At 39.9% G+C, this 22,692-nt stretch overlaps 1 protein-coding gene across 1 annotated transcript in view; it reads left to right on the top strand.

Annotated features, from left to right (window-relative positions):
- Positions 1 to 22,692, top strand: part of LOC149782436 (cell adhesion molecule CEACAM5-like) — a 133,328-nt gene that overhangs the window by 84,564 nt on the left and 26,072 nt on the right. The window contains exon 7 of the mRNA XM_089935139.1: positions 21,959 to 22,231. Coding sequence (XP_089791265.1) covers positions 21,959 to 22,231 — 273 coding nt within the window. The remainder of the gene's footprint in view (positions 1 to 21,958; positions 22,232 to 22,692) is intronic.

Below are 22,692 nucleotides of genomic sequence, written 5' to 3'. Positions count from 1 at the left end.
CAAGGTCACCCAGCAACAATGTATTCCCACAGGTGATTTTGGCAGGATGAAAGAAGTTTACAATCATTGCATTGTTCCTAATTGTTGAGAACTTTATGCTTTGATAGCATTGTTTAAGAACATATGAGAACATATTACTTGTGATCACAGTAGTGGTATTAAATGAGTTAACTTGTACATATGGAAAAAGAAATTATATTAGTTTCTTCTAGATCTTTGCATTCATGTTTTATTTATCTTTGTATAGTGGATTTATTATGGACAAAGTACTTTGTATATTGAGAAGGCTGTCAATTTTTGTTTCTTGAAGTCATAACTGGTGTGTCTGGCAGAGAAAGGGTTATGTTTACATCATGTATTTGTTTTGCATACCACATGTTCTTGAAAGACATACATTCAACAGGGTGGGAAAATTTGTAAGAAGGGATTGTGTCTGTGTGTGATTTGGATTTTTAATGTAGCTTTAACAATTTGTCAGTCATGTTACTACAATGTCTACAGTGTGACAGTTTATTGTGTTGTCTAGCACAGGGGCATCATGCCACATGCATTTAGTATTATGTCCCACCCAATCACATTATCATGACACCAAGCCTTTACAAGTCTTTGGTATGACTTGCTGGGGCTTGAGCCCATGACTTCCCACATTGAGGCAGATGCTCTAACCAATTTGTCACTGGAACAGTAGGAAGGGATTCATTCAGAGTCAGTCACAGATGATGAAAGGCTGTATTAATCCCTCAAATGTAATGCACGAATAACACAGGAATAACAAAATCATCAGACAATCAACATAGACTATCATGTTTGTCTTGTTTAATATGTTTTTAAAAAATAGAGATTTACCTAGATCTTGGTCTCATTACATTCATACATGTACATGTATTTAACTCGTTAACTATTAATGCTGCTGTCATGGTGGTAGAGACTCACTGCCATGCTTATTAAAGTTATAACAACCTTCTGTCTGTGTGATTCCACAAAATTGTTTAAAAAATGCTTGAATTGAATACAGAACACATTATTTATAACATTATAATTTGTCAGACCTTATTTTTGTACATTCAAAGTTGTATGACAGATTTATACACATAATTATTTATAAATGTTCAAATGGTCTACAAGTTCATAAGTTGTTGTCGGTGATGTTTATAAAAGGAGATATGTTTTACACAAAGATGGACATCACACATCTAGCAAATTTGCTGCTTTTCTTCTTCCAAACATTGTCACGCTTCTCTTTTATACATTTGGTGCAACCAGTAGTTATTAGTTTCAGAAACAAATATTTTGTTTAATATTAGGGGAAAATATTTAAATAAGAATCTAGTTTTTCCTCTGCTTCAAAATGAAAGTGAGACAAACATTTTCATTGACAGGGCTCTTTTATACACAATGCACTGTCTTCATTATCTAATTCTATTTCTATTTCTGATGGACTGCACTAAGATGATAATTAAATATCGCTGCCAACACTTCCTATATCATTATCATCAAGTTGAAAGTCATTTTCTGAAAAATGTAAAATAGCAGTAATCGCTAGCAAAAGCCAGTTTCTACTTTCAACAACTGCACATAGTATATATTACAAAATTCCAGAAAATCCCCATGTTTTGTAGCCATATTTATTACATCACATCTTTCACAGCAAAAATACAGGGAAACAGAGCCCCCCAAAAATAATTCTGGTAAACTCCACAACATGATGCCATGGAAAACAACACAAAATGATCAGGATCATTTGTTATTTTGTTTGGTTGAATATCCTTTAACTGCCCATTATTGATGAATTAGTAGCCTGATCATCTGTCTAAAGCACATAAATGGCATGCCAATATATCTGCTATGGTGGACAGCAGTGCTTGTTCACGAGCAGATTCATCAGTCACTCTGGAGGCAAGGCACAGGTGTGCAGCAGATAAATACTGTACATGAAAGAAAGAGTTAATAAAGTGTACATGTCGAGAAAGATGCCGTGTCCTTGAGGTAATGCTGGGGAGAGAGAAAAAAAAAGAGAAGTGCATAATACAAATCAATAAAAACAACATACACATAAATGATGCAGGTAGATGATTAGGTTATTTTAATTTCATGTACCCTCACAATCATGTATTACACATTTGTAAAATACATGTACACTATTACATTTACCTCTTGAACCTTTTTAATTTGATAATAATAAAAGCTATATAAATCAAAAACAAGATCCAGAAATAAATGCCAAAAGAAGATATTTGTCTATTGAGCTAAAATGTCTTCTAGGTTTTAACATTTGTTCTCAGTGAAGTACCACTCTTCCTGTACCCTTGAAACCTGAAGGTAGCTGTCTAGTTTTATTGATTTTCAACAGATAGATAATAGGAATTGTACACATTTTATTGGGTTTCTTTTCTTCAATATGTATATTCTAGAAGCTACTGTTATTTGCCATGAGAGTCTCGGATTCAGCCAATGTGGGTATGTGAGAAAGCTTGCCAGTAGCTTCTCGTGGGTCGGTGGTTCATTCCGGGGTTTTCCCAGGTTCTTCCTCCACCATTAATACTGGCCGCCATGTATAGCCTATCGTGTGCTGAAAAATGGCATTAAACCCTACAACAACAACAACAACAACAACAACATTATTTGCCATGAGCAATGTGATTGATTGATTACATGATATTCTTGGCAAATGTTCTAACATTATTATGTATAGGGTTTAATGGCATATTACTGTATGATATAGCACCAAATAAAAGGTATGTTTACATAATGTAAGAGACATTAACATATAGACTTGGGCTATTATATACCACTTATTGTATAATGCCTCTCAAACCACCTGCAATATTCTGGTATTTTTCTACTTCTGTTTCTATAAAGTATTGTGAATATAAGTTCAAACTGATAGCTGACTCAGCATACCATTGAACTCTGTTGGATGATATTGTGATTGCTTAAAGTATTTCACTTTTATTACTTTTTACAAGACCTGTATTAAGTGAATATCTGTAATCTAATTCTAATGTGGATTTTTCCTTAATGATAGTACATAAGAATGACATGGAAAGTTTGGGTTTAAACACACTTTAAAATCTCATTGGACATTAATGTACCTTTAAGTTAAAGAGTTTGTGACGAGGATCATTAAATGACCCAAATATAGCCCATTTACTACTTGTATTGTTTTGCAAGTGGAGACTTTTGTTCATGTGGGGTCAATGTCATTTGTAGTGGCACGGTGGCCAGTTTATCTAGTGACAGATAACTTTGGGAAAAACCCAGGAACAACCGCTGACTCACTACTCCAGGCAAGCATTCTCACATAACCACATTGGTCATGTCAAGACTTGAACTTTTGCAAACAGGTGTGAAATGTGTGAGTGATTTGTAAGGTCAGTTCTTTAGTCCACTCAGCCATCTAGGGCCTCATTGTGAGTGGATAAAATATAAACTTGCAAAATCCTATTTCTACCGGCACTTTTTTATGTTTTACTTTTTAAATGAAAATGTTGCTGATTTAACATCTACTGCAGCCCTCTTGAAAATCTCCTTATAGCTACTTCCTCTGATTGAAAAGTCATATTGACATGGGATTTTTTAAAAGACTAATTGTGATGTCTAGTTGGTCCTAAATGAAAATGGTGCTGATTTCATTTCCAGTATAGTTGCCATAGCAGCCATCCTGAAAATCTTCTCATTGAATCTCTTGAATGGAAAGTCATAATCATGTGAGGTTTTTTTTCCAGAAGAATTTTAAGTTGGTCCTAATTAAAACTGGTGGCACTTGGATGTCCATTATGGCCACCATTTCAGCCATCTCCAAACTGTCACTATTCCTCATGAACATAAAGTCATATCAACATGTAATATCAACCAGCAGACTGCTTGTAATATGTATTATGTTCTAAATTAGAATGGTGCCAGTCTGATATATAATGTGGTCTATATCAATGGCATTTTGAAACTCGTGTTATTGCTATTTCTAGACATATGGTCATATTAACACGATTGGGATTTTTACCAAAAGGATATGTTATGATATTTAGATTTTCCTGAATGAAAATGTTGCTGATCTGAAATCCAATATGGCAACACTACAGTCATCTTAAAAATCTTGTTATTGTACTACTCCTGTATTGATGGTCACATTCTCATGAAGTTCCACCAAAAGGCTTCTAATGTGTAGTTGCTTCTGAATAAAAATGGTGCTAATCTTACATCCAGTATAGCCAACTCAAAATCCTGTTATCGCTCAAAACTATTATTAATGGTTTCAGTACCCAACAGTTAAATAGAAGAAATGGTCTTGTTATGAATTCCTAGAAATTCATTTAGGCCAGAAGAGCATAAGTTGCTTTGATGGAATCTTATAATCATTTTGAATAAACTGTGTGTAAAGATGAATTTGTTTTTCTTGTTTATAAATGGTCTTTGTTTAATTGGCACAAAAATGGGATATGTGATTCCAACACTCAAAAGTGTTAATATAATAGGTAATGCAAGTGGCAGCAAAATATATCATACAGTTATTATAATTCTTGTTAAGTTTCAGTGTGCATTTTACATTGTATATAAGTTCTATATGTGGACTGGTCTGTTTTCTTTATGTTCCAGATACAGAAGATGGACCCTTTGGTACAAAATGCAAGCCATTCTTATAACATTGGTGGTCCGAGTAAAATAAATAAACTTTTTCTGGATGAGCTATTTTACTGATATAACAAAAGTATTTCATAATTCAGCAGACCAGTACACATATAGAACTTATATTCAATGAAAAAATACACACTGAAACATTACACTGCAATGGCAATGGCATATGTTATGGCAATTGAACAGTAAATATGCAAATATAAATTTTGTGAGATGTACGAATATATATAACACATCACAGAAAGGAGTACATTACAAAATTTAGATAAGAAATACAACTATTTACAGTTAGTTAGTACAATGCCAGTGATTTCAGCAGATTAATATACAAGACAATATTATATAGCGTGCAAATAGAAGTGTTCTTTTTCTAAGTGCTGGAACATATATAACACATAACAGAATAGCTATTACATCATAGAAAAGTGCATATTGGGTACAAAATATGGTGTCGGGAGAACATGTGCAAAATGTTAAAATGGATGCCTGAAAGATAAAGAACCTCCTAAACATCTAACAAGGTAAGTATAATTAAAAAAGGCATTCTGGGACAAACAGTGGTTGAGATTTTGCACAATGTTGAACTGTCTTGCAGGTTCCTGGCCAATCTTAGATTTGTGGTTGTCAAAATGTAGATGAGAATCAAAATCAACTCTAAGAAGTCTGACACAGTCCTCACAGGGTATTTCATGATCTTCTGTGGTAAAGATGTTTAATTGTGTGCATTTTGCCAAAAACAATGGTTTCGAATTTCTGAGTATTTGCTTTGGATACCGTTGGCTGCAAACCAATCAGTCATTCCTCTCATTTTGTAGAACAGGTATTAGATCATTTGGATTTTTATCGATGTAAGTAGTGGTATTGTCATTAGGCATAGTTGTTTTGTTTTAAGGTAGAGAAAGCAGTTCATGAAAATATTAAATATAAAAGGTCATAGTGTTGAGCCATGTGGTAATTATGTAAAAGATTTCACAGTTTGATATAAGGATCCCAGATTTCAGTTATACAAATGGATTTACCGTTAGATTGATTTCTGATTAATGTTCTAGGCATTCATTATGTCGGATGATGAGGCTGTGCAGAAGAGTACGGAAGGTCTTAAGGATTAACATTCCATTCATATCGGAGTCATTGTACAGGGTGCCCTTCCAGTCTAGAAGTTTGAGTAGATTGGTTTGACATGATCCATACACTTTTTTAAAAGCATGTATAAAGTATAATCAGAATGCGATTGGATCTGATAACATCAAAGCATTCTAAAGCTTTTGATAGTGCAAAATGAAATGATGACATGTTGACCATTCCAATTTGTTGGTAAATTGGAGTTATCAGATCAGACTAATGTCATTCATGTGTCATTCAGAACTGACACTAGGACAAAATAATTTTGGATTGTTGGTATAGCAATAATAGCTATTATGGAAGCGGAGCAATCTTTAACAAAGCAAGCAGCAGAGGGGGCGAATCCGACATTTTGTCCAATCATTATTTTGCTTAATTATTACTTTCTGCACTCAGCGGATCCGGTGTAGTCAGCGCTGGTAAAAAAAAAACGACGACGTCGTTGGGGGATCGTCGCGTCGTCATTTGGTTTAATTAACACCTTCTGCGCGTCGATCCCCAGCGTCGTCAGCGTCCGGTAAGCACATCGACGACCGCGTCGATGTCATCGCCCCCTCTGCTGCTAAGTGGTTATTTACAATGAAAATTATTTACAACTAACCGAATATTTGGTCAAGTCCGATACGATATCGTGTCCGAGGATCATGTAAATTTATCGTTACGAATCCATGTGGGGTCGACTGAGCATGACTAAAAAAGTTTCGAAAAACATTAAAGTCCATGTCACCGCCGCACCATGTCTGCCAAATATTTCGTAGCGTGTGTGTATCAACGCCGTTGAACACAGCAAGAATATTACAGTTGTCTCTAATTACTTTTGGAATCTGAGTGTATCGTTGAGTGACATATATCACGTCAGTGTTTTTATGCCTGCCTCTGGAAAATATCCTAGCTGGGTTTTTTTGATTGTCTAACATAACATCATCGTACACGACTAGATTGTTAACGTCGCCATCAATATCATCAATACCCGGTGCATCATTGATATCTGTAATAAACTCGATGACATTTTTTTTAGCGATCGCTGATGCATTCTCGTTGAAATCTTTCAACACCTCGTAGCATCGTTGATCATCTACGCTAGGAGCAACCAAATACAACTTATCCCACTTCATCCATCTCATTATTAAATTGAGTAACAATTGCGTCTTGCCGGATCCAGATGGTCCGATGATAATCATCCGGATCGAGTTTGGTAACGCTGCAACATGCTTAACTGGTTCTCTTGTTTTAGACGCCGAAAAATCAATTATATCCATATCTCTATACAAAAATTATGGATCTATATTGTGTGAAGTGTAGAGTGCGTACTGGCACAAATGATATGACAACCGCTACAACAAGAAATAACAGATCGGCGCTTACTGGTAAGTGTGTACAATGCGGTACAAAGAAATTTAGATTTATTTCTATTAAACCCGGGGACGCTTTAAAAAAAAGCGAGGAGGTGATATTGCAGCCAAATTGGCAAAACTCCCCGGAACACCGTGGGCAAAGTATCCAGGAGAAAAACACCTCCCAGGATATAACTACTGTGGCCCCGGAACACGATTAGATATCAGACTCGATGATCAAAATCAGCCCAAACCCGGTGAGTATCCAATAAACGCTATCGATAAGGCGTGTCATGTTCATGATGTTGCTTACAAAAGTAGCGATCTGCAACAGCGTCATATCGCGGATGTAAAATTAATTCACGCATTAAATGCTATTCCTGATAAATCCGTCAAAGAAAAATTGGCCTCATGGTTGGTAAAATCGGCTATGAAAGGTAAATTAATGATTGGAAGCGGAGCTTCTCGCGCTGGTAATTGAAAACGCTAGCGTTTATAATAACAACATGGAATCCATCTATTATTCTCCGAGAGGATACTGGAAGGGGAAGGCCGCAATTGGTAAACTCGCAAGCGCTGCAAAGGTAACAAAGGCCACTGCGGCTAATTGGTTATCCAAACAGGCTATATGGCAAATTTATCTACCACCGCCTAAACAAATCAACTTTTCGCGCTTTGATGTCAGCGTACCTAATGAAGTTCATCAGGCTGATATACTATTTTTGCCGCATGACAACGGTTACAAATACGCGCTAACCATAGTTGATGTTGCGAGTCGATACAAACAAGCGGAACCGTTAAAAACAAAGTCGGCAACTGAAGTAGCCGCTGCGTTTGAAAGAATTTATCGAAGAGGCCCTCTGCGCTGGCCAAATCTATTACAAGTTGATCCCGGTAGTGAATTTCGCGGCGCTGTTTTATCAACGCTGAAACATCATAGCGTCGCGGTACGACGAGGTCATACTGCGCTACATCGTGATCAGGCAATTGTTGAACGATTCAATCGGACTCTCGCTGAACGGTTATTTGGATATCAATACGCGAAGGAATTCATTCAGGAAAAACGATCTCGTGAATGGGTTAAAAGGTTGCCAGGTGTAATTGCAGCGTTAAATAACGAGATTACCCGAGCAATCAACATTAAGCCCAGCGACGCGATTAAATACGAGTATATACCCGGAAAATCAAAAATAAATAGCGTTTCCAAGCCGATTCTCGGCAATGTCACCGTGAGATATCTATATGAACCAGGAGAGCTTGAAGGCGGTAAAAAAAGAGCTACTGATCCTATTTGGAGTGTTACCACACATAACATATCAACGATAACACGATCAACTGGTAGACCACCGATCTACAGACTGGATTCAACTGCTCCTCAGCGCGGATTTACACGCGAGCAACTACAAGTGATACCTGACGATACTCAATTACCCCCGCGTGGTCTTAACTAGCGCCGTTGCGTCTATTACACTCAAGACAGGTCAACCTCACATTGTTTTTGACATGACCGAGACTGTTATCGATCCTGTCCACGGTAAATTGGCGAGCGTCTTTATCCGAATAACGCCAGCGCATTACACAATTACAACTCGCGCAGTGATTATTCTGTTGTTGTCGTAACGCAATTATTAATTCGGCATCAATATCAAAACGCCGCTGTTTTTTTTTATCCTGTTGGCGGTAACCCGAGAGTTTTCTATCAATGACGCTTGCATCGATAATGTCGTTGTCGTCACTGGCTTCGTCACTGACTCCGTCAATAACAATTCTTCGAAGCTGATTTATTCTCCGTACTCGGGACACTGCAAGATAGACTAGATTCGACCATTCGATGCGATTATCAACTATCCAAACAATTGTGTCCGTGATGGTTAGTCCCTGCGAGGAATGTATTGTTGTTGCGTATCCTAGCGTCCACGGGGATTTATCAGCACGTAGCGCGTCCTCGACGACGCTGATATCAACGAGCACAATATCATTCAGCACGGGAATTTGTTTTTTTGTCCCCGACGCTGTCGGGGCTGGAATTTCAACTTCAATGTTCTGCCGCCGTGTGTCCGCGGGTCTATAACATAACGGCACTGGACGCGTTGGAAACTTTTCCTTATGCAACGTAAACAACTTCCGCTGAAGTGTGTCTCTGACTATCTTTCTACTCGCTACAATCAAATCGTTTGGTCTCCATGTTTCCCAGAATTCATTCAACGGCGTTTCCGGAATCACCTCGCGGATTATTTCACACTGAACTCTATCCGGCTGTAATCTGATTAGTTTTTTAACCTCGCGCAGTTGTTCATCAAGTGCTCGGTAATCAGTATCGGTTTCTTCATAATAGTCTACGAACCCGCTCAACCACTCATGTGGACCCTCGCCGACAAATGGTGGTGGTTGGCCATGGTCGCCACACATGATCACCGCTGTATTCGCGCGCAGCAGCCACTCAAGAAACATTTGTAAAGTATCTAACGAAACAGTACATATTTCGTCCCAGATGATAACCTCAGGAATAAATTTTTCACCCATTCGATCAGGAGTCCACTCACCGCCGCTGTATCGAAAAAAGCTGTGATAAGTAACGGCGTCAACATTTCGTTGTTTTATCTCTCGCGCTAGTCTATGGGTCGGTGTAAGCACGATTATACTTGCCCGCGTACGAAATAATTCAATTGCCCGAGTCGTCTTTCCTGACCCGCCACAGCCGCTTAAATAAACTGTTTTGTGTCTACAAATTGGATCAGAACACGTTGGTGCATTAGACCATTCTGATAAATTATCACCGCGTAAGTAGTTGTTCTCAACGGTGACATCTGCTGACGGTGAATAATCGCGTCGTATTTCATTTTTAATTCTCCATGTACCCCAACTCTCGTCCGGACTAGTAAACTCGGCTACGTTTTCCTTATACGCTACGTCAACATAAAACGAATCAACGGCTACTCTAACCGCGGTATCGGGGAATCTATTTATCATCGAGAATAAATTGATAGCGGCATAACCCAGCATAGACGCCCTCAAATGCGGATACGCGGGGCTGTCTCCATCGCCGTAGGTAACAACTGTACCCAACTTTGTTCCATTGGACAAGAAAGCTGTTTTGCAGTTCACGTATCTATTTTTTGCCACTGCGTCCTTGATTACGAAATCATATTCTGCGTCATCTATAATCAGCCGTGAGCAATATCGTTTGTAGTCGTGGTTTTTTCCACCTTGTGTGAACTTACCAATTATTCTTCTACCGAGATCTTTTGCCTCGCGGTTTCGTTGGTTAAATATCCTCCTGGACCATTCGATGATATATTCCTCGTCGGCATCAATGTTTTTTCTGGACTCGTCAATTATGCTATCTAGACGCTCCGGTTCTGGTAACCAGACTTCAGTCTGCGCCCGGTATGATATAATCGCGTCACTGACAATCAACGAAACTAGCATGCTACAATCAATCATATACCGTAGCAGCGCTATTGGCAACCACTTCTTTTCAGCCATGTGTCTACCGATCCAAATATAGCAACAGCGATGGAGTCCTGCCGCGAATTCAAATGATACTATGCGAGCGAATCCGGTTAAATCAAAATCAGGCAGTGGTCCATTAATAGCAACACGAGTCATTTCATGACTGGGGTGTCCAAATCGTTTGAAATATTCAGCGGCGGATCCATACCCGAGAAAACTCGCTGGATAACAGGCAACCATATCAACCGAGATCATAGCGTCGCGGTTGTATTCAGTGTTCCATAGTCCACCGTGATAGTATTCCAAACAACTGGATTGTACATCCGGTAGAAATTCCTTGCGTGTTGGTCTCCACGCATTTTTCCTTGCTGCAACATGAGCTACAACCGATGGAATCGTAAAACAATTTGTTAGCAGTTGTTCATCATGCTCTTCAAATTCCATGGCGGTTTTTTTTCATCCTGTTGTGAAATGCTTCAGTGCGATATAATTCGCCGTTTGGTCTTACAAACTGATCAAAGGTATCCATGTCGTTTTCAGCGCTGCGAAGTAACCACACTGATACAGGGTCATTTTTACACAAGCAAGCAATAGCATCAAATAGTTTCCTCTCCGCGAGAAAACCGTCCTCTCCTAAAAATTCCCCCGGGATATACTTTACTGTTCTATCCCGTGGAAATATTGTGATCGCGGGCGTCCATGCGTGTTCGTTATGATCAATAATTTTGATTGGGGCTCCATTTGATTTGTACTTTGATTTGTATAATACTTCACCGGTTATCGTTGTAACGGTTATTGGAAATCTCAACGACGTTTCTAATCTCGCTATGTCGCTGATGGTCGCTCCACGTTCTTTTACGGTTAGTTCCCACTGGTTGATTTTGCTACGTCGTAAATCAGTCAATTTGTTTCCTCGACATGCATTTGTAAAATGTTCTATTATTCGTTCTGCTACACAATTTATCCCCGTTGACTGTTTCATCGGTTTCAGTTTTCCGATATCAGGTTTCTTATTTAACGGGTATATTCCATAAACAACTGCTGTTTCAGGATACGCTCGTTCATAGTATGGTCTATCAATTCCGGTTAACAACCCCGGCTTGGAGTCGCGGCTGACAGTGACTGTTTTCTTGTCGCTGAGAACTGGTTCAAATTTATCACGTATGATCCAATCACCTGATTCCACCCGGACAATGAATTTTACTCTGAAGAAATATCTTTTACCGTCAAGTTGTGATATTATCATTGCTGCGCGGTTGTCGTTCATGGTAGCATCAACAACACCATCAATTCGAAATGTTGACCAACTATGAGATGCACCATCACGCTTGAATTCATTGATACAATCGCGTATTTTATTCAACAGGGTTCTATCGTTTATTAATGCTTTTGGTGTGTCCTTGAGGACTCTATCGAGATTGAACTTAATATTTTTCCGGGGCTTAATTACTGCTAATCTCTCGAACTCATCCATATAATTAAAACAAGTATTTAAATGAAAGAATATAGTATAATGAATCACTGCAAATGGTTGATGATTGGGTCGACAACCCCGTGCAATAAATCATGTAGAGGTGAATTCTGCGGATATCATTTACAAAGCGTTCGTAATGGCTCTCTTGGCCCTCTCCCGTGCTTGGTTTGCCACGTCGGTGTAAGAGGAAAATCGCAGTTGTGTATCAATTGTGGCGGAAAGCGATACAGGGAACTAAAACGCTATTATGACAAGCGAATTAAAAACGCCGTCATTGACCCCACCGCAGACTTCGTCATCAAAACTCCTCAGGACTACATTGCAAGGTTTATAATTAAACCAAATAATAAATTAGACAAGTAGTATTATTATACAAATGGACCAAGAGTTCAGACCTCACCCTGTGTTTGTTAATTACGAGGCATCTCGCGACGGTATTGTTAGAAACCGCAGACTGAAGAAGCCGGTTGGTACCGTAAATAATCACGGATACTTGCGATTTAATGCTGGGAAAAAAATCTGTCTTATTCACAGGATGGTGTATGAAGCGTTTAACGGACTGATCAACGACGGTCTCGTTATTGATCACATTGATGGATGTCCTCAAAATAACAGACTGTGTAATCTAAGAGCTGTTACACCGAGTCAAAATTCCAAATTTGGAAAAACAGGAGGGATGAGAAAGGCAAAACCCGTAAAGTCATTTGATACAATAACGCACGAGGAAAAAATATTTCGCTCTATGAATGCGGCTGGTAAATACTTCGATATTTGTAGTAAATCAGTTCTAGATGTTGCGGAGAATATAACTAAAACAGCGATCTCAAAAAAGACGGGTCACAGAATTCGATTTTTATATATAACATCAAAGGGAGATAACTCGTTTTGTGATAGCGTCTCATGACAAGAGTTATGTCCCTTGAAGTCCAATTAATGTTGCGATTAATTAATCATTTTACGATGAAAACTAATGAAATACACGCTATTATCTAACAGCTGTATTCTTTTTTTTAATGTTTTATTTGAGTATTTGGTTTCATTTAAATGCCGTGAAACACCATTAATAAGTATTTAAGGGTTTAACGATTCAAGGGAATTCAAATTAACACACACCTTGTGACTGACGCCGCTGTATTAGTCACTTTATATATAAGATGACTCGTTATAAGCCTGGGGCTTTCGAAAGCCAATTCAACTAATCAAAACTAACCCACGCTCTTGACCCGGGCGTGTGGTTGTCTTTTGTTCACAATCATGCAACCGGGTTAATTTAATTGGGTTGCTTTTGATTGGTTGAATTGGCCGTAGAGTTCCGCCCCGCCGTTTTATGTTTGTGCTGTCTTGTGCCGTCCCATCATCCATCAATCATTTCATTGTAAATATATTCATCCATGTAGTGATGTCCCTAAACATATCTTCTGGGAGGTCTACGATGACGTTTGTCACCCTAGGCCTCCCCCCCCCGGAGATGTATGTTTAGGGTTCCAAGATGTGAATGTCCTTAATTAAGTATATGTATATGCCTGTAATCTGCCACAACACTCGAGTGGAGATCTACGGCATTGTACTGTCCATGTATGCCTGCAATCTGCCACAACACTCGAGTGGAGATCTACGGCATTGTACTGTCCATACAAAAAACGGGGTCAAAAATGGCCCCAATAATTTTATTAAAATTTTTGATATTAGAAATAAGATGTTTTATAAGAATAATGAATATCGAAGACATCAATAATATATTAACTGAGATTTCAAAATTAAAAAATCAAGGAATTGAATTATCTGATGGTCTCGACAGTGAAAAAATATTATCCGATTATGAGATTATTAACGAACAGTCGAAACGGGGGCGTTTTACCCTGGCCCGCGAGTATTTTTTTATAAAACGATTACAACATACGATTAATGAGAACCTGTACCACAATGACGCAAATGCATTCATTGGACTATTTACTGCCGTTGAAATAATACGAAAAAAACTCGGACGTGTTTATGAACGACGCCGGGAGATTTCTAGTAAGATCAAAAACATTAGAAGGATTATAGACGAAAACTCCGTGGAGCTCCCGATGGTACACTCGGCGGAAAATTAGAAAATTGCGGATCAATTTACAATAATGGTAGGTGAATCACTTACTACTCGGCTAGCCAGAGAGCGGCTAGCAGCGCTTAGAAAGTTTATACCGTTACGAGACAGAGTGAGAGAGAAACTTCAAACGCGACAACAAATGCAAACTGATTTTGTTGTTGGAAGTGAACAGTTATTTGCCCCGGTAACTAAAGCGACTAAGGATGTTACGGCGGCAACTGTACCCGTTCTTGGTGCGCTTGAAAAGATAGCGGCAGAGACAAAACAAACAAAAAGGTCTTTAGAAACACTCCCTGCAAAAATAGCGGCTGCTACAACACGGAGGCCACCACCACTCGCTATAACCGAACCACAAGAACCTTATGTTACAATGGCCGACGAGGAAGAACTAGGCGCTACTGCGAAAGAACCAGAAGAAGAAATACCAGAAGAAGAAATACCGGAAGAAAAAGAGGGGAATATACCCCGTATTGTACTCAAGAAGAGCACAATAGATCGAATTAGAGACTTCAGCAACAGGGAAGAATTAATTAATTTTGCTGCCAACAATTTTGCTAAGAACATACGAGATAAGAAGCATATCAATAGCGGTTACGAGAAAAATATAAAGTCGTTAAAGGACTGGGCAAGAATAGTGTATTTAGCGAGTAAACATAAAGATGCATTACCACATCGTAGTAAATCCGATTACGACGCATTCCACAAGGAAGTTAAGAGTATAACACCAAAAAAAGGAAAAGGATACTCTGTTGGTAAAGAATCCTACGGCGTTACCTGTCCTAATAGTGTTCTCAGTGATATATCACGGCTGGAAGTACTAATCGGAGGAAAACGAGCCGGAAATAACTCTAGGGAAATAATCAATGAGGCCGCTGATATTTTCAAGCGGTTATTTGCAGGCGGTATTATGGACATTAATGCATATCGAACACTCATAGACGAACTCGTGGATGATTAATTGGAAAACTGGTGTTTTTAATAAGGATGATCATACACTACAACCATGATAAACCAGTACTCGTCTACGTGGTAAACTCGCGATTGCCTGTTTACCGCGCGTACTATGGAGATGGTCTCGGTAGCACCATTGCGGGGTTATTTACAAGAATGGCTCCAAAAGTAGCGCCGTTAGCCAAACAATTAGGAATGAAGGCTATTGATGTTATTCGTGATAAGGGTATTAGTGCCATTGGAGATGTTGCCGGAAGGGCGTTTTCAGCCGCGCGGGACAAACTAATGTCATTGGTGAAATCCAAGAGATTTTCAAGAAAAAAACAGATGCCATCAACGACAGTGATGCCTGCAAATGTCAGTAAAGTAATAAATAACGCCGTGGAAGAAAAATTAGAGTCGTTGGCGGCGACTCAGTCGTTGGCGACGACTCCGTCGTTGGCGACTTCGCCATCCGCCGATGCGGCAACCAACGCGCTCATGAACGCGATAGCGGGGAGTGGTTTAAATTCAAAGAATTTACGACGAAAAAATCGCAATTGAAAACATCAACATGATAAATAATAGAATGTTTGCGCGTAGCGCTGATCCCGCGTTTGATATGGACGCCCCAGTACGCAGGGATGATTCTGTCCGTGATTATCAATATTATTCTTATTATGCAGCGCAACCCGACCTACGATCGCGAATTGAACTTCAAGTCCAAGATACCAGTAAATATTTTTTGCCGTGTGAAGCGTTTATCGAAATTGAGGGAGAACTCGTGACAAATGCCGCCGATAATGCACCATACGCAGATGACCATCGTGTTCGAGTTGGCTTCGTCAACAACGGTATCATGGCGTTATTTGAGAGCGCCAGATATCTTATTGACGGGCGAGAAATTGAATCAATAGAACGCGAGGTTGATGTTGCAACGACGATAATTGGGTTGGCGAGATACTCGGATGATTATACAAGATCGGCGGGCCCATCTATAATGTTCGCAAAGGACTCCACCGATAACGCTGATCATATTCAGTACATTAACGTGCTGGTGGAAAGAGATACCGCATTTAATAATCAAGCTGAAGCAGCCAACCCAGACCGCAGAGCAAGACCGGGTGCTGAGTTCAATATCATAAAAAGTACTAACGATAATTTTAATCTAGGGTTTGCAACACGAATAGGAATGTTGCAAGGACCACGCCGAAAGTTTTCATGCGCGATTCCACTCCATCACATATTTGGATTCTGCAGAAATGTTAGAAAAGTTGTCTATGGGGCTAAGCATACAATCGCGCTGACGCGAAGGGGCGATGATAACAATGCAATATGGCATGCTGCTGGCGTCGCTGCCGGTAAAGTCATTTTAACTAAAATGGCATTGTGGATGCCGGTGCTGACTCCATCAGTTACCACGGAAGCACGATTGTTAGCATTTATGGAACAGGGAGGGAAATCGCTGTTGAGTTGGCTAACGGTAACAACTGATGCTAAAGAGGATAACGTCGCCGATACGTTTACATGGCACCTAGCATCAAAACAGGGTGTTTCAGCCCCGCGTCATATATTCATAGCGCTACAGAATAGGGAACGATTGGGCAGTCAAGAACGCAGCCATATGATATTTGATCGATTAGGAGTCATGGAGGTTTCGCTGAGAATAAACGGACAACAGGAACCATCCGAGGATATACAGCTTAATTACGGTGACAACCATGTCGCACGTGTGTATCATCGATTGCTGTCATATATGGGTCGTGATCAAAACGTCGACACTGGTTTGCAAATATCACAACTTGATTTTAAAAACCTGTATCCGATTTATTATTTTTCGCTGGAACATCTTGATTTAACGAGACAATCCGTCGTTGATATACACTTCCGAGCTCGTATAGCCCCAGCTGGTGTTAATTACAGAGCGGTTGCTGTCATTCTCAGCGATAAATCAATGCTGCTAGAAGGTGTTGGTGGACGAATGAGAATCGTTGATGCGCCAGTGGAAAACATGTAATTGAAAACACAAACGCGTTTACAATAAAATGTCGTATAGTGTCGTCAGTGTAGAGTTGACTGATGGTCAAGTCAAGAAATTACGATCAAAGTCGGCTAAACAATGCGGGATCACAATAACGCTGAAGCCGTCACAGATGGCAGGTGGTAATCATAAGATATCGTTGACGGCGCGTCAAATAAAAAATTTCAATGATGCGATGAAGAATAAAAAGGGTGTTCAAATAGATTTTTCGGCCGCAGCGATTAAAAACATGGAAAAGACCGGTGGGATATTTCCGCTGTTAGCTGCGATTCCGGCATTGATTGCCGCGGCCGCACCAGCAGTGGCTAAGGCGGCGGCGTTAGGAGCCGTTGGTACCGCGGCGGGGATGGCATTGAAGAAGGCAACCGGGAAAGGCTACAAAAAAAAACGACCCGTGGCCGGAAAGGGTCTAAGACTACCGGGAACCCCGTATTCATGGTACTCGGGAAAGGGTCTAAGACTACCGGGAACCGTTTATTGACTCGGGAGTCTATGACTCCTGAGTCTATGACTCCCATGTCTAATTTTGATTTAATAGACGCCGCAAACGCGCTAGCGATAAAAAACTTCAGAGGTGTTTTTATGAGGGATCAATTACCGGCGGCACCAAGGAATATTGAAACCGGCATAATTAACCTCGATGGGTCCTCCGGAGCGGGAACTCATTGGGTTGCATACGCGATTGATCCGCGTGCGATCGTCTATTTTGATTCATACGGGTTAGCTCCGCCGAAAGAGTTTATGCGGTATATCCGGGCGTGTTCAGCCCGGGCGTGTTCAGCCCGGGCGTGTTCAGCCCGGGTTTTTTATTCCACGCTGCCAACACAGCAATTGAGTGACCCGCCGATATGTGGCCGTGAGGTATTGAACGTACTCGCGGCGATTTCATCATCGCGAAAACCACCTCATATGGTTGTAAACGAATATACTAGTGGGGTCGTAGAGGCCCGGCGGGTTAATTAGAAACGCTGTTTTTTTTTACAATAACGATGATTGATATCTGGGGACGACCGGTTTCGGCGCTGAAAAAGCCCACGGAAACGCCCGCCACCGATGACATAAAAAAACTAATTGAGGATGAAATCGCTGATACGTTGAACTTAACCAGTGTTGACCCAGATGAAATAGTTGTATTTCAAGACCGCCAGGGTAAATTGAAATCCAGTAATGTGTCGCTGAATGACGTTTTAATACGACAGCGTGATGCCGCCGAGGGCACTATCGCGTTGTATACCGGCGACGGACGACTCAAACCGGGTGAATCCATCTTGACAATAAATGGAAAAATAAGTACACTTGGCGACAATTATATAACCATGTCAAATTCGTTAAAGGGTTTACGTGGTGAATTTAACTTTCATGGAGAACAGTTCAGGTCGATGATAACGCACGTCAGCGAAATGCGAGACATTGTCAATAGTTTTTTTCGGGGACCCCCGACGGCAGACGAACCAAATCTTGTAATAATAAAAAATGCTATTTCGGATCTTATGGAGATGTCGGCCAATTTACCCCCGTTGCGAAAAAATGTTAACAGGATCGATGACAACTTTGATAAATTCTTTGGTAAAAAAAATACCAAGCCGGATGAGATTACAATAACTATAAATGATATCACTGCGTATGGACAGGAAATAAAAACAATCAAAACTGATGTTGCAACAAACAAAAGGAGTGTAGACGCGCATGAACGGGAAATAGAAATAATCGGCGCTAATGTTGCAACGATCATAAATAATGTAGACTCGCATGGACGGAAAATAGAAACAATCAAAACTGATGTTACAACGATCATAAATAATATGGACGCGCATACACAGGAAATAGGAACAATCAAAACTGATATTGAAGCGAACAAAAAGGGTGTGGACGCGCATACACAGGAAATAGGAACAATCAAAACTGATGTCGAAGCGAACAAAAAAAATGTAGACGCGTATTGGCGGGGAATAGGATTAATCAAAACTGATGTTGCAGCGAACAAAAAAGGTATAGACGTGCATACATATGAAATAGGAACAATCAAACTTGATGTTGCAGCAAACAAAAAAAGTATGACCGAGAATACACGGGAAATAGAAACAATCAAAACTAATGTTGCAGCGAACAAGAATAATATAGACGCGCATTGGCAGGAAGTAGGAATAATCAGAACTGATGTTGAAGCGATTAAAGACGGGCTACCGAGAGTAGCAGAGCAATTTGAAAAAATAAAAATCCCTCATGAGAACATCATCAACACAGTATACACAATTCGGCATGGATCATTCGATTGGACTCCTACACAGAATACAGTAAATATCACCGCAACTGTTAAGGGCATTTATCGATTGACACTGATTTCAATGATGCAGTTTAATATATTATCGTCGAGTTCATCCGGGTTTAACAATACAATATCAACAATTATAGACAAGAACGCAACTGAAAAGTTTACAATTTATGCCGTTGATAGAAATCTAGCCGGGGCAAACATTACATGGTATGTGGAATTTGTAGCGAATCTAAGTAATTAAAAACACTAGTTCTTTTAAAATAAAAATGACCACCAAGGAAATTGAATCAGAGGTATCACCGACGTCACATCAATATCGATTCGATACCGCAAAAGAATTCTCCGCGAACTTGAAAACGCTTTCCGAACAATACCGTGAAAAAATAAAAAAATACCGCCGAAAAATAACCGCCATCGACGCGGTCGTGTACTCGGTGTCGGGTATAGTGGCCGGTACCGGTGTTATTTTATCCACGGTGACCACGATAGCCCCGATCGCTGTTCCAATCGCTGTCTCCGCGATGACAACAGTTGCTGGAGTCGCCAACGCAATCACTAGGAAGATATCATCGTGTTTTCAGAAAAAACTCAACGAGTATACAGTAAAACATCAAATAGTATCCGACGCGTACTCGAAATTATCCGGGTTGATCTCGTTGTCAATTGATAATTTGTTCGTATCCGATGTTGAATTCTCCACGATGGTCCAGTTGTATAGCTCCGCGATGTCAAAAATCGAGGATTTTCAACTGGAAGCCGGAACCACCTGGTTGTTGAAATTAGACACTAAAGACAACAAATAATAATAATGTCGCTGAACCCCGAAGGGTTTCAATTACTTCAGCGGATCGCGGAGAACACCACTCCGGTACAAACAAATATGATATCAATAACGTCAACGAAACCCGAATTCAGTGTGAACTTCCCGTCGCCGGTTCCAGTGAAGGAAATAGCGCTGGCAAAATTGCGAGTATATCACAGTTGGCCTAATATTCGAGCGGACGCATTTAACGGACAACAACCTAATAACTCGCTGGTTTTTGCACGGAAAAATAAACCCGATGGGACCCCAGACTGGGAGGAGGTTACAATACCAACTGGGTCATACCAAATAGAGCAAATCAATAAAGAATTTCAACGCAGAATAAAATCGATCACAGGAAAGGAATCAAAAATCGCTATTACGGTTCATGAACCGACGTTATCATCGACGATTGAAATAAGCACACCGGGGTATATGGTTGATATTTATAACAGTTCAATAAGAACCATACTAGGATGGCCTAAGAATCCACCCGCGGATTTGCACACAAATGTGCAATCGTATCATGAGATTAATCCCAGTTATCTGAATGATTTGTCTATTATAAGAAACACGTTATTACCCAGCGAGTTTATATTTCAAGACAGGAATACCATGCAATGGTTTTTTCCGTATAAGAAAACTCCTGAATTGTCAGCCAAGGTCACAGTTCGTTTAGATGATATCACTGGTGCGTTTGCCGAGATTAATCGTAATTACCAATCACAACTAGAACAGCTACGGAAAACAAAAGCACGAAAACACGTTGAGGTGTTAAATCAACTTATATCAGACATGGAATATATTAATGAGCGAATCGTTAAGACAATATCCGATAGCAGCGATGATAATAAACAAAAATTCCTAACCGGGTATAATATCACAGAAGCCGATTTACCCGATTTCAAGTTTCCAGGATACAACGCGCCAGAACTAAGAAAGTCTCTTAATGATTTTCTCAGTCCATCAACTTATATCCTCAGACACGATAACGGGGATGATGGTATGCATATTGCTCCATACAACGTAAATATCGCATCGGTGATAGCAATCAATCTAGTGTGTGATGTTATCGAAGGGAGTTACCAGGTAGATACCAATCAATCAAATCAAGCTCAACAGGGATATATCCTTTATTCATTTTCACCAACAGCCCCTCCGGGATTTTTAATCGTTGAGAATCCGATTAATCCGGTCTATATGCGATGCCATGATCGGTTTTTAACGAGAATTAATTTTAAACTCACCGATCAGTCAAATAACCTAATTGATCTACAGGAGGAGGAGTTAGTGATCACACTGTTTGTAAGATCATTGTAAATAACCACTTAGCAGCAGAGGGGGCGATGACATCGACGCGGTCGTCGATGTGCTTACCGGACGCTGACGACGCTGGGGATCGGCGCGCAGAAGGTGTTAATTAAACCAAATGACGACGCGACGATCCCCCAACGACGTCGTCGTTTTTTTTTTACCAGCGCTGACTACACCGGATCCGCTGAGTGCAGAAAGTAATAATTAAGCAAAATAATGATTGGACAAAATGTCGGATTCGCCCCCTCTGCTGCTAAGCAAGTAGGGTTTCCAGTGATATCTGTTACATTGAAAGTATCTTAGATTTAGGGTATGATGTATTTCTCTATTTAAAAGATGATAGCCTAGATCACCTGACTGAAATGAATTTTCATACTTGGTTCATTTCTACACCAGCCTGAAAGACAGCATTTGCTAAGCATGGGCATTTGCAATAAATCATTTCAGCAGTTTTCACCCTTTGCAATAAATGAACTAATTGATTAATTATAGATGGACCAGATGACAGAAATGTGTCCCTGACTCCCAGTAATAAATCATATCAGCTGACAGAATTGTCATCTCTTGCTGTTCAGTGCTCTGCCACCTGTGTACCTCAGTGTGACTACCAATGGTCTGGGCCACTTGTCAGCCAGAATGATAGTATGGGGTTGTTGTCCTTCTCCCAGATACAAAGGAATCAAAATGGAACCTTCATCTGTACAGTGATTAACCCAATGATTCCTGGAAAATCAGCTACAGCCAACTTTTCTGTAATAGTTTATTGTGAGTATGACTCTATTATTGCCCTTCTTCATCTAGGCAGGATTATATAGGAGTCCTTATGTCTGTTCATTATTCTCTCTGTCCTTCCATTCATCAATCTTGTGACTGCAGTTGGTCTGATAGAGTGTGATAGATTTCTATGAAACTTGTTAAATATAGCCATCATCATCTGGAAGTGCATATATTATTGCATATATTTACCCATTGTGCTTCTGCTCACTTTCTTTCTGCCTTGCACTATTATGTTAAGTTTACAGAGGACGCATGTTTGTAAATTAAAACAATTTTGTATAATGCATGACATGTACAAAAATGTACACATAATGCACATGCAAAATCTGTAGAATAATACTCACCTCTATGAAATAGGGTAAGTTATTGTACAACTCCTGGCATCACATCATACACAGATAAAATCATATATACGTTCATTGAATGTCAACCATTCTTTCTTCCAAGGT

This window comes from Sinohyriopsis cumingii, chromosome 15 (genome assembly GCF_028554795.1).
Source record: "Sinohyriopsis cumingii isolate HCF-2022 chromosome 15, ASM2855479v2, whole genome shotgun sequence".
Lineage (NCBI taxonomy): Eukaryota > Metazoa > Mollusca > Bivalvia > Unionida > Unionidae > Sinohyriopsis > Sinohyriopsis cumingii.
The sequence above is the reverse complement of the archived record's forward strand: the minus strand, read 5'-3'. Positions and strand labels throughout refer to the sequence as shown.